This window comes from Peromyscus leucopus, chromosome 9 (genome assembly GCF_004664715.2).
Source record: "Peromyscus leucopus breed LL Stock chromosome 9, UCI_PerLeu_2.1, whole genome shotgun sequence".
In the NCBI taxonomy this organism is placed as follows: Eukaryota; Metazoa; Chordata; class Mammalia; order Rodentia; family Cricetidae; genus Peromyscus; species Peromyscus leucopus.
In genome coordinates this window covers 84543447-84555861 of record NC_051070.1, presented here as the reverse complement: position 1 = coordinate 84555861, position 12415 = coordinate 84543447, and the positions used below count along the sequence as shown (strand labels likewise).

General features: G+C 54.0%; 1 protein-coding gene across 3 annotated transcripts in view; it reads right to left on the bottom strand.

Annotated features, from left to right (window-relative positions):
- Zmiz1 (zinc finger MIZ-type containing 1) overlaps nucleotides 1-12415 on the bottom strand; it is a 203617-nt gene that overhangs the window by 90662 nt on the left and 100540 nt on the right. For all 3 annotated transcript variants that reach the window (XM_028893569.2, XM_028893571.2, XM_028893570.2), the window contains exons 4-5: nucleotides 5995-6103; nucleotides 1999-2112 (exon numbers count right to left, since the gene is read on the bottom strand). In XM_028893569.2, the coding sequence (XP_028749402.1) occupies nucleotides 1999-2112; nucleotides 5995-6054 (174 nt within the window). In that variant the 5' untranslated portion in view covers nucleotides 6055-6103. The remainder of the gene's footprint in view (nucleotides 1-1998; nucleotides 2113-5994; nucleotides 6104-12415) is intronic.

Genomic DNA, 12415 nt, shown 5'->3' with positions numbered 1-12415 from the left:
ATGATTGTCCTCTCTCCAATTTCCTCCTGCAGCAGGCTCTCCTCAGCTCACAGGTCTGTGCAGCTGGGGCCATGTTTGTGTGTGTGTGTGTCGGGGGTAGGGTGGGGTGGGGCAACAGAGGGGCTTTTAAGGGCTCCCTTTGGTTGGGGGGGCAGGCTGGAGGACAGGCGCAATGGTATGCTTTATTGTGGGGATGCGGTGAGAGGGCCCAGTGAACGGACACAGTGCCCTCTGCCTGGAAAGGCTCATCGGGGTCCTCGGGGCAGAGTCCCTCCTCCAGGGTCCTCCAGGAAGGAAGGCCTGCCTTGTTGCTCACTCCCAGAACAGACCCCCACAGCTACTGTGCATACGCCAGCACAGCTCTCAGTCTTCTGCTTCTTTGCCACCAGTACCTGTCCCTTCCAGCTGACACCCAGGCTCTTCCCTGGGAACCTGAGTTCCTACTGTGTTTACCAGCAGAGACTTGGTAAATGTCTGCTGGATGAGGAAGTCAAGGCAGGGCTAGTTGCTGGTCTATCCAGGCTGGCCGGGGCCAGTATCTCCCTCAGGTCCATGATCTGGGCAGGGCCAAGCTTGGGGCAGTATGCTGGGGAAGCATATTAGTTTGTTTGATGATATTCTGTGCATGGCCCCCACCTTCTCTTCCCACTACAGTTACAGGAAACTGTGGCCTGGGCAACATCTGGCCCTCTCTATGGGGCTTAGGCCGGACCCAGATCCCACAAAGAGGATTAGGCAGTTGGGAGGAGAGGGGAGCTTGGGGGCTGAAGGACGAGGAAGACAGGACCATGCAGGTGGTTTGAGGGAGACAGATGGGGACAGCTTCTGACAGAAGAGTCCTGGGAGGGTCTGGGCCATGTTACAGATGGACTGGAACATCCCCTCTAGGTTCAGTCGGGCCTCAGCTAGAGACTAAGCTGTTTTCAAGTCTGGGTGCCATGGCAGTCAGTTCTGAGTCTTAGTGTCCTCTGTGAAACGGGCAGCTCGAAGGACAGGTCGATTCTGGGAGGTGGCATGTGCCGCAGGAAGCTCAGCCTTCCTCAGAGCAAGAGAGGCCGATTATGCGCTCACCATGTTTCCCCTTGGAAGGTAGAACTAAACTGTGCTCTCTGCTTCCCTCCAGCTGGAGCCCCTCAAGAGATACCATTCCTGCCTGGCCATGCCTCCATTCCACAACCAGGACACACAGGCTCCCACAGCGTCATCCACGCTCCCTTCCAAGCCCACTACAGGTCTTCTGAGGACAGTTAACTGTCTCACCAGTTTCACACTTTCAAATGCAAGCCACATGGTTAGGGGGAACACTTAAAAGCGAGGAAAGACCCCTCAGGTCCTTCTCGCCGGTCTCAAGTTCTGGGCCTCAGGTTTAAGGTCCTGCCCAGTCTATATCCTAGAGTCCTACCCAGTGTTTTGGACACCAAGGGCCTTTGCACATGCTGCTTTGTGGCCCAGGGACCTGGCTGTGGTCAGCAGCTTGGCCAGCTGTGGCATATGCACGTGAGGTTTTGCACGACCAGCCCCACCTTTCAGCTCTAACACTGGTTTCTCGGTCATTTCTCTACACGTCTGTCCCTTACTAAGAAATCAAGCTTAAGAAAGTTTTATTCCTCTTGGGGTTTCCAGGACTTGGCAGAGAGGGCCACACATGATAAGTGAGGGATCAATCAAGGTTTATTTGTCTTAATGGATGAAGGTAACAGGGGCCTGGTACGTGTTCTTGAGTGGATGGGTAGATGACCAGAGGGCAACTCAATGAATGTTCGGCAAATAAAGGGACAAGCAGCCGTGGGAAAGGAAGGCAGAGTTCTTAGAAGTTGAGCTGTCCTGCTTCTCATGGAGTCCTGGTCCCCACAGTGTGCTTCTCAATAGTGTGAGGAAGCCACACAACCCATATCAGACCTGGGGTGGGGCGGGCACCTGCAGGGCCAGCTTGCAGTGTGGGCAGCTGTCCCACATCCGTGTTTCCCTGGGTGCTGGGTCGGGGAGGTGGAGACTCACCGTCAGGCAGCCCATGAGGCTCTGTTCAAAGGGCCGCTGGAAGGCTCGCGGGTCTCCACACCAATCCAGCAGCTCTGTGGCAGCATTGTGGAAGTTGGCGGGGTTCTGTAAGTGCTGTGGAGAAAGAGGAAAGGCTTGAGGCTGCTGGAGGAGGCCACCCCAGGCCAGGTCTGAAAGGACACCCACAGAATGGGCAGAAGGCAGGCCAGATTATCCAGCTTCATCAACCACCCTCTATACAAGGCCTGGCCCACTGCAGCAGGAAAAGGCCAGTAACCCACTTCAAAGACTAGAGCCAGGGCAGGTAAAGGAAGGCCGGAGCCATCAGACATCCAAGTGCTCTGAGGATGCAGCTGCTGGGGAGAGGTCTCAAAGGGGTTTTGGAAGAAGATATCACAGGGTATCTCCAAGGTCCTGGTAGAAACCAGTTGTACACATACAGGATGCCAGCAGCTCCAGGACCCTTGGTAATGGTAGGGACAGGTCACACTGGCCTAGATGAACCCTGTAACCCGCCTGCCTGTGGCTTGAGTGGATTGGAAACCGAGGCAGGGTGGGCCTAGGAGCTAGAATCCCCGAATAGGGCTATGGGAGTCCCTCTGGGGTCAGGGCTCTGGGATCACTCTGCCTGTGCCCCTTATTAATCTAGGATGGGTCCCTTCACCTCTCCTCGCTTCGGTCATCCAACTGTAAGATGGGGAGGATGAACTGCCCACGGGGTCATGGGTGGTTTGGTTCCTTGCGCTTGTCATAGTATGGTTCATGCAAGGAAGAGCTTACAGTGAGGAGAGATAAGTGAACTCAATGAGAACACCCCTCTCCATGAGAAAAAGGGAGGGAAAAGAAAAACAGAGTGGAGAAAAGGGTCTGGTGAGCAGACACAGCCCGTGTCATGGGGCTGAGTGAGGATTAATCAAGACGGGGCTTATGTAGTCCAGGCAGAGTGCCTGACAGGTGGGGCGGTTCCACATGGGGCGGCCCTCGGCTCCATCTCGGTCTCCCAGAGGTTCCCTGCCTCCCCTGTGGGAGTCCAGCTGTGCGAGGCTCTCAGGCTTGGCTCTCTAAAGTGGCAGCTCCTTCTATAAGATCACCAGGAGAGGAGGGGCTTGCATACACAGCCCCACTCTTTGGGACGATGGCTGCCTGGCTTTGCTTCTGTTTCTACGTTTTCTTCTTCTCTGCCTTTCAGAGGCCTCAGGGAACGCTGGGGCTCTGATGGAGCGTGGCAGCCCAGCAGCTCCTTCTGGCTTGCACTCCCGCTGACAACTAGGTGTTTCATTTATTTATGTGATGTCACAACCAATCGGCAGTGTCAGTAATGCTCCTCCGGTGGTCACAGCAATGCTCTTTAGAGATCTGAGCTCCCGGATGGCCTCCGAGGCCGATCCCCAAGCCTGCTCTCGGTCAGGCCCTCTTGGAGCTCCAGCCTTCTGTATCTTGCCAGCCTGTGTCTCCTCCTCTTCACTCACAGCTGGCTCATTATGGGATATATCCCACAGATGAGGTAAACAGCAGCATAGTGCCCCTTAGCTGCCTCTTGCCTGGAGCTCTGTGGCCTCGGCTGGGGCCCTTGCCTCTCTGCTCTGGTTGCTGCCCGCAGCCTCAATATGGCTTCACTATGCAGAGAGACTGTGTCTTGATCCACAAAGTGCACACCTGACCCCAACCCCAGCCCAGCCATGCAGCCCCGAGGATATTACTGAACCTCAGAGCCCTCATCTAGCAAAGGTGGGGTGGGGGGTGGAGGTGGCAGCTTGCAGGGCTGTGGCCAAGTATAGAAGTGTGGGATAAGCATGTTACAGCGTGGGGCCAGGTATGGTTGGAGGCAACTGGTGCTTCCTATGCAGGAAGCCTTGCTTCTCTTATGACCATAGACTTCTCTTAAGTCTATAGACTCGGATTGGGGATTTAGCTCAGTGGTAGATTGCTTGCCTAGCAAGCACAAGGCCCTGGGTTCAATCCTTAGCTCAAAAAAAAAAAAAAAAAAAAAAAAAAAAAAAAGTCTAGAATCTAGAGGGTAGAAGCAACTTCCTAGATACTCCTTGTCCCGGCACAAGGTAAGGTCTGAAAGGAGTGATGGGTGGGTGTCCAGCTATCCTCATGACAGGTTCTCTACTGAGGCCAGCCACCTGGCCACTTCACAAAGGACCCCAGTGGCCCCAGGAGGGAAAGGGACAGGCTTAGGATGAATAGCTGGAGCAGGGACACATTTTGAATCACTGGCAGAGGCTCTCAGCAGTGGCTGATCCCGGACTCCAATGCCCTGTTTCCCATCAGAAAGCCCGCCCATCTCTACAATTCCTCAGGAAACTGGAGCTAGATCCATGATTGTTGAGTGTGTGGGCAGGAACTGTGCACACTAATGCTCCAACCAGGGCTGGCTCCCAGCTGCCCAGCAGTCCCTCTGTGAATCATATGATCCATCCATGTGTCTATCCATTCATCCATCCAGAACAAATCCATCCACATATCTACCTGCCCATCCGCCCATTCGTCCATTAATTACTTTATCTATTCCTTACCCATCCACTCATTCATCTGTCCATTCATCTAGAAGCCAATTTATCCAGCCAGCCACCCAACCATTCATCTATCCATCTATCATCTATACCTACCCACTCATCTAACTCCCCAGCCATATGTCCATCTACCCACTCACCTACCATCCTCTTATAGAATCATTTATCGGTCCACTCTCCTCTGCACCCACCCAAAATACTATGGCCCTACCCTGGATGGACTGAGCCCCAGGTAGGGCACTGTGGACTTTGAGAGATCCTCTCGTCTCTGCTCAGGAGGGGAGCAGGATAGGTGAGGTTGGTTACTAGGTGACCAAGAAGCCCCTGAGCTCAGGCACAGGGTGTGCTGATGCTCTGAAAGCTGCCTAGGGCCTGGGGAGGTTGCCGGGCACAGTGAACTGATTAGCAGTTCAGGATTCTTCCTGTGGCACTGAGATGACCAAGAGCCCTGAGAAGTGCACCCTGTGAAGCAGAAGCTTTGGTTCAGGCTAAAGAAGAGGAGCAGCCAACCCAGAGGGCTGCTGAGAAGGGCTGCATGGTGCTGGGGTGCTGGTGCCAGGGACCGCTGGCGGCTGGGAGTGTGGCTGGGAAGGCTGTGCCAGAAGAATTTGGTGGGGGAGCCCAAGGCTATGAGGCCCAGGGTGGGAGCCACAGCCTATACCTGCCAGGGTCCACCCAGCAGACATATTTGTCATCCATGCATGCAGACAGTTGCCTTTCTATTCTGATTAAGTTGTGATGCCTGAGACTCCACAGTCCTCGGCTGGAGGTTGGGCCCAAGGGTAGAGCATCATTTCTAGTCATCTCTGGTGGGGCGTGTCTAGTGAGGAGTTCCCTACTTACCAACAACCCATGCCCGGGGTGCTGGCGGTGAACTGCCACTGGGGCTCAGTCAGTGTGTGGGTAAGCTGGGGTAACCCCCACACTGTAGGATGAAGCTGTCCTAACACCACTAAGGTACTGTTCCCTTTCTGTGCCTCAGTTTCTTTTCTGTAAAATGATTTAGTTTCCAAGAACCTTTTCTTGTAACTTTTTGGCATAGGGTCCCATCTAGCCCAGCCTGGCCTCAAACCCGAGAAGTAGCTGAAAATGATCTTGAACTCCCTAACTTCCTGCTTCCATCTACCTAGTGTATGCAACCACAGAAGTGCCTCACCATACCAGGCCTTTTCTCACTACTGTTAGCAAATAGCTGAAGCAGGGAGCCGGGGAGCAGAGGTCTGGGAAGGGACATGGCAGGAAGTGGACCACGGTGCTAGACACCTCACTGCATGTTCACCACAGCTCAAAGCATGGAAGCAAAGCCCAGGGAAGGCAGCGCACTGGCCCAGAGTCACACAGCTGTGTCGGGGTGAGGCGGTGCGGGCGTTTATGTGTGTGTGAGTCTAGGGTTAGGCTGGCCCTCAGGGGCCATCCTGCTGCAGCACAGACCTGCTCCCTGCCTCCCCTCTGCACCCTGCCAGCCGGCCACACTCACCTGCTTGATGCACTGCAGACGGTCATTGGTCTGCTGGATGTGCCTGTCCATAGAATTCATTCTGGCCGTTTCGCTGGTTTCTACCCGAGAGCCATGAACGTGGTCCAGCCTGAGGAGAGAGGAGAGAGGGTGTCACTGGGTGGCGCTACACCTGACGACCTTGCCCAGCCTTCCCGCTATTAGCCTCCCCCTTCAACACTGGCAGTCCTGCCCTCAAGGGGCCCTGGGGGCCCAACGTGTTCCTGTAGTCTTCCAGCAAGAAGGTGAAAGTGGGGGTTGTGCTGTATTTATTTCTCCCGTCGTCATCCCGACCCTCATTTCACTGTCCTGGTACTTGTCAAATGTTTATACTCCCTGACACCCAACTCCAGGCCCATCATTTCTTTATCATTTCAGTGACTGTCTTGTTTGTTGATGTCCTGGGTAGTTTTATGTCAACTTGACACAAGCTAAAGTCATTTGAGAGGAAGGAGCCTCAGTTAAAAAACAAAACAAACAAACAAAAAAAAACAAAAAAAAACCCAAAAACCTGCCTTCATAACATCAGGCTGTGGGCAGAAAAGCCTGTGGGGAATTTTCTTAATTAGTAACTGATGGGAGAGGGCCCAGCCCATTGTGGGTGTTGCCATCCCTGGGCTGGTGGTCCTGGGTTCTCTAAGAAAGCAGGCTGAGTGAGCCATGGGGAGCAAGCCAGTAAGCAGCACCTCTCCACAGCCTCTGCATCAGCTCCAGGGCCCCATCCCATTTGACTTCCTGCCTTGGTTTCCCCCCGTGGGCTGTAATTCAGTGTATGTAAGCTAAGTAAACCCTTTCCTCCCAAGTTGCTTTTGGTCACGGTGTTTCATCACAGTGATAGTAACCCGAGTAGGACAACTGATCCATCTATCCATCCTTACATCCCTACACTGTTCGCTTCCATCTGCCCAGCCCTGTGCTTCCACTGGCCCGGGAACACTGCAGGATCTCCAGTGCTGGGGCCCAGTGCACGGCCTAGGAAAATGACGTGATCTTCCAGTGTTCGAGAAACTCTTGGCACACGTATGCGTCATCATAGCATTTGCAAAACTGAGGCAGGAGGATCACCAGTTTTTCTGACACTCTGTCTCAAAAGAAAAAAAAAAAAAAAACCCTGCATTTACCCTAGGTCACCTTCTAGGTGACAACTGGTTGAGCTTCTGCTAATGGTCAAGTGCTGGTCCAGACCCTGGGCACTGATGGGTACTGGAGTAGTCCCACGTTGTAAACGAGGAAACCGTGACTCAGTTTACCGTTGGTCTTGTAAGAGCTAGGGCAGAATCCTGGCTTTCCTGTTCCAACCTGCTGATATTAATAGTGGAGACTGGGGTCATTAACACTAGAAATGAATGGAAGTGATGGGTCTGAATCCCACATTGCAAGGGGAGAGGATGTGAAAGCTAAGGGTCCAGGGCCTGAGGAGAGGTTAGCACTAGGCAGAAGAAATGGGACATGGAAGGGACAGTCTGGCTTCTGTGCCTGCTGTTTTCACTGGCGGCCCAGTTCTGAGGCATGGCTGAGCTAATATGGAAACCTCTGCCCTTCTAACCATGGACATGCTGTTCTTTCCATGTCTCCTTTATATTCCTATCTCAAGCCATGACTGGGCCCCCTGAGGATGTCCTTGTTCCACTCAACCCATCTGAAGGGAGAGGTTTCCAAGGCCACCCCAGAACCTGAGCGTAGCACCCTGCGGTCGGGAAGTGGTGAGTGCTTGGCAGCCAGCAGAGGTCGCTCTGCAGCCACAGAAGCAGCGCTCGGCTATGCTTGCCTCTAGGTGCCTTTAGAAGTCCTTATAAACCCTTAGTGGCTGCAGCTCTAGCACCCAGGAAGGTCTGGGCTCTCTATCAACCCAAAGCAATGCCTGGTAGCCTCTTCCACTCTGTTGTCCTCTGAGTGGTTGTGGGCTCCGTCAGGGACCTTGACTATGAGGCTATCTCTGTGTAAAGCCTTCCTAGTTAACCTGGGGTCTGCAATGGGTGCCCGCTCCACCACTCTCCCACTGGATGAACTGAACCGGGGAAGAAGCTGGGTCTCAATTTCTCTTAACTGTAAAATGAAGGGCTGGGCTAGTCATCCTCTGGCAGTGTGCCAAACTCCAGCATCTCTGAGGGCTCTGGCTGCCTGGAAACTCCACCTCAGTAGGAACAGAGCACTCAACTTCAAATTTCAAAGGTTCTTCCCAAGCTGGGGAGCCTGCTGCCTGGAAAACTCCATGAGAGCCCCACCCCCAAGATGGACCAATGCCCCAGACAGTCATTGCCTCTTTTTGAAGCTATGCCTGGTCAGGGTTCATTACATGTATGGAAGGTTTTAGGTGACGACATGGGAGTCAGGCTGAGTCTTCCCAATTTCCAGGGGTGGTCGTGCTGGGAGGAGCTTCGATTTACACTGTCATCTCCTAGCAAAGCTCAGGCCAAGTCTGCCCTGTGGATGGAAAGCCTTTCTGAGAGTGAACTGTGGAGAACTGAAGGTTAAGAAGCCAGCCTCTTCAACTGTGTCAGGGGCAGAACCGAGCAGACAGGAGCCCCAAATGGACAAGAACCCTCTGGCTGCCTTACACGTAGGGCCCTGCCCTGGATTCTTCCCTGGACACAGGGACAGGGCATTTTTACCGTACCGTGGGCACTCAGAGCCCTTTATGTAGCACCCTAGTGTGGCAGGAACACCTCACAACCATTTCACAGACAGCTCTCTTTTCTTACTTTTCAGGCCTAGCCAGCGATCCCGAGCACCTCCAGGCGGAGGTGTTTTTGCACTGTTTGTGCACCTGCGTGCTCCCTCTGCACTCTCCAGAGCCAGTGTGTGCACACATGGGCTGCTGGCCCAGATGCACTCGAGCACACACGTCTCCTGACAGCTTGCACAGGCAAGTAGCACATCTCCAGGGAGCTGTGTGAGCAGCGGTGTGCAGAAATGATTCAATCACCATGCACATCTGCAGTGTGTGTGTAGGGGGTGGGGTGGGGAAGTGGGGCCGGCAGCGGGGGTGGGGGGCTCTCCCAACAGCCTGAGTAGAGATTGGACTCAAACAGGACCAGGGCTGGTCAGCTGGGGACAGCCTTGCTAGATGATAGATAGATAGATAGATAGATAGATAGATAGATAGATAGATAGATAGATAGATGATAGATAGGTAGATAAAGCCAGGCTCTAGGGTACCATCCCAGCTTTAGATTTTGAGAGGGAAAGGCTCACCCATGGCCTTTCCTGGCTTGCCCGCCCCCCCATGTCCCACCACTTTTAGCTCACATCCCAACTCCCTCCCTTGGACAGCTGGCTGACTCCTAGTCTGAGCTCTGAAGACTTTGCTACAGCTTTGACTCGGCCTGCCCTCAGGTCAGACTGCCTGCCCCTTTCACTCATCAAGGTCTAGTAAACTGTGACCCCCCAGTGGCACTGCTCACTCAGTCTACTCCTGTCTCCTCAGCATCTTTGTCATATACCTGTCTCCCCTTCAGCTGTGACGTGTGGCACTAATGTGTCTTAAATCCCACACCCAGAATGTGCTCATTCGATGGACAGACAAGTGAGGGTGCATGGCCATGGCTAAGGTACTGAGCATTGAAATCTTAGCTGTACCCAGGGGATCTTGAGCCCAGGAGGTACTGGCCATCTAGGGCAGTGTTCTTAAGGAGTGACTCTTGTCCCATGGGTGAAAAGGACGATTTCTGGCAGTCCATGGGCAAACTTTTTTTATTTTCATAGTGAAGTCTTGGGTCTAGGAAAATGACCAAGAGTGAGTTCATGCATTTTATTTAAGATGGAGTTGAGCTACTTAACCTATGGCTGATCTGAGTTCAAAGTCATTTTTAATGTAGCTTTAGTTAAGAGTGGGGTGGGTGGGGTGGATGGGGCTGAGGTAAGGGAAGCTCTGAGGTAGACCTCCACCCTCCTCATCTTGAAAGGGAAGTCATGGAAGCCCCGAGAAACGGGAAGCAAAGGCAGGTGGAGGGAGTGACTCCGACTTTGGCGTTCTACTCCAGGGGAGTCTGGAAGAAGGGCAGGCAGCAGGAGCCAGAGGAGTGAGGAAGCCCTGGGCAGCTGCTGGGGACCAGCTGTCCTTCTCTAGGTCAGGCAGTGAGGAGGGCAGGCCCTGGGCAGGCAGGGCGGCGCTCCAGTGGGTGGTGGGCCGAGGGCCAGGCCTTCCTGGCTGTGGGCTTTGGGAAGGCCCTTTTACCTCCTGAGCCTGTGTCTTCTACGGGAGGACAGGAAATCTCCTCCCCTCCCTGCTGGGCTGAGGAGCAGAGCGAGCGAGCAAAGACACTCGGGAGGAAGGATTCTGGAAGGCCCACACCTGCTTCCTCTATCCAAGCAGCAAACACCCTGTGACCAGACTCCATAAGGCCCACACCATCTGGCCAGTGACTGCAGAGGCTCTAGCTCTGTGTTGGAGGTTTCTGGAAGGGTGGACTCTCTTCTCTCAGTGACCCCATCTTCCAGCACCCACCCTATCCACAGGAGCATCCACTGTTGGCGTTGGTTAAAGGAAAACTACAGAGCCTTCCCTTCGGAGCCAGGTCCCGAAGGGCAGCCCCACCTAGCAGTGCCTGACACTCTGCCCTGGACTGTCTAGAGAAGTGACACTCTCTGGAATGTGGCCCTGAGAAAGGTCGGCCGCTACATCTGGGCTCTTTGTCCCCTGGGCACAGGATGCCTCAGCAGCCTTGCAGTACCCTCAAGTCAAGCCCTCTGGCCCCCTCTGGCCACAGTCTAAGTCCCTGACCCCCCACTCCTCCAACACACACACACACACACACACACACACACACACACACACACACACACACACACACGGCACACGGGCTGGTCCAGTCTTGGGCAAGGCCTTTGGGGCTCTCCTTCTCCCCAAAGCCAATCTCTCCACTAGGTTCTCTGCGTCACCTCACTTAAGTGTCAGCTCTGCTGTGACTTCGGCTCCAGTTATCATGGTTGGGCCACAGAGAGGACACCGAGGCTCTGAGAGGCCCAGTGACTTGCTTGAGGCCACAGTGCTGAGAGGTGGCGCCGGGATTCTGTCCCTGTTCTGACCACAAGAAGCCTCTGTTGCACAGCCCATTCGGTGCGCACAGGAGCACGGCAGATCACCATCAGCTGGACGCTTCCTTCCCAGCCCCACTGCCCAGAGCGAGGAAGTGACCATCACTGCTGTGCCGTGCCGAAATGACTGTGTCTCCCAGGACAGCAGCACTCACACAGAGGCCCTGACCTGCCTTTGCCTCGGGCTCCCGTGGCTATTCCGAAGTCTCAGATGCCAGGAAATGGGGAGGGGAGGGGGAGGCCAGTGGTTACTCAAGAGCTCTGGGGGACAGGGAAGGAGGGAGGCTGGAGTCTTCCAGAAAGCAGTGAACTCAGGCAGATGTTCCTATAGCACAGAAGGTGTTTGGACTGTCTCCTACCTTTGGCTCCTCACACCTTCAAAATCTGCTCACTTGGTATTGTGGGGCACTTGACAAGACAAAGGCAACAGCATTTTCCAGAGGGAGCCCTGAGAGCTCAATGGGTCTGTAAGGGACCACACAGTCCAGGGAGAGTGGGGCTGAGAGCAAGGCTGAGCGTAGAAACACCCCCAACTCCTGCACCCCAGACAGACATGGCTAATCAATCACAACACTCTTCCTACATAGTCCAGACATTGACAGATGATTGTCTACCCACCCACTCCTTACTAACCCAGGAAATGAAGACATCCAGGTGAGTCAACTTGGTGTGGGTGCTGTTGTGAATGTGTGTAGCGTGTGCATGTTGGTGGTAGTGTATGTGTGCGAGTGTGTGGAGGTCCAAGGTTGACACGGGATGTCTTTTTTTCAGTTTCTTTTCACCTTTATTTTTTAGGCAGAATCTCGCACTGAATCTGAAGTTTGTTGACTCGGCCAGGCTGTGTGGCCAGTGAGCTTCAGGGGTCTGCCTATCTCTCCCTTGCTGCCACACACATCAATGCTGGGGTCGTAGGTTTGCACTACTATATGGCTTTTATGGGGGCTCTAGGGATCGGAGCTGGGGTCCTGGTGTTTGTGTGACAGGCCTGTTACTGACCGAGCTGTCTCCCTGGCCTTGAGTGATTCATCTCTGAAAGGAGAGTGAACGGCAAGAGGCTGTCAGGGCGACCACACACCTACTTCCAGATCCCCAACTTGGTGTTCTTTTCTGAAACCCAGAGTGTGAGCAAGGCCCCCCGGAAACCCCTGGATGGCGGGACCACACAGCTAAAGCAGCCAGTCTCATAGCACAGCCGAAAAGCTGACTCTGTTACTCCATTTTGCAGATGGGAAAACCGAGGCTCTCAGCCAGACGGAGGTATGGCTGACCAGTGGAGCAGCTTCTTCTTTTATTTTTGGTTGTGTACACACACACATGGACACAAACACATGAGTGTAGTGCCTGTGGAGGCCAGAAGAGGGGGTCA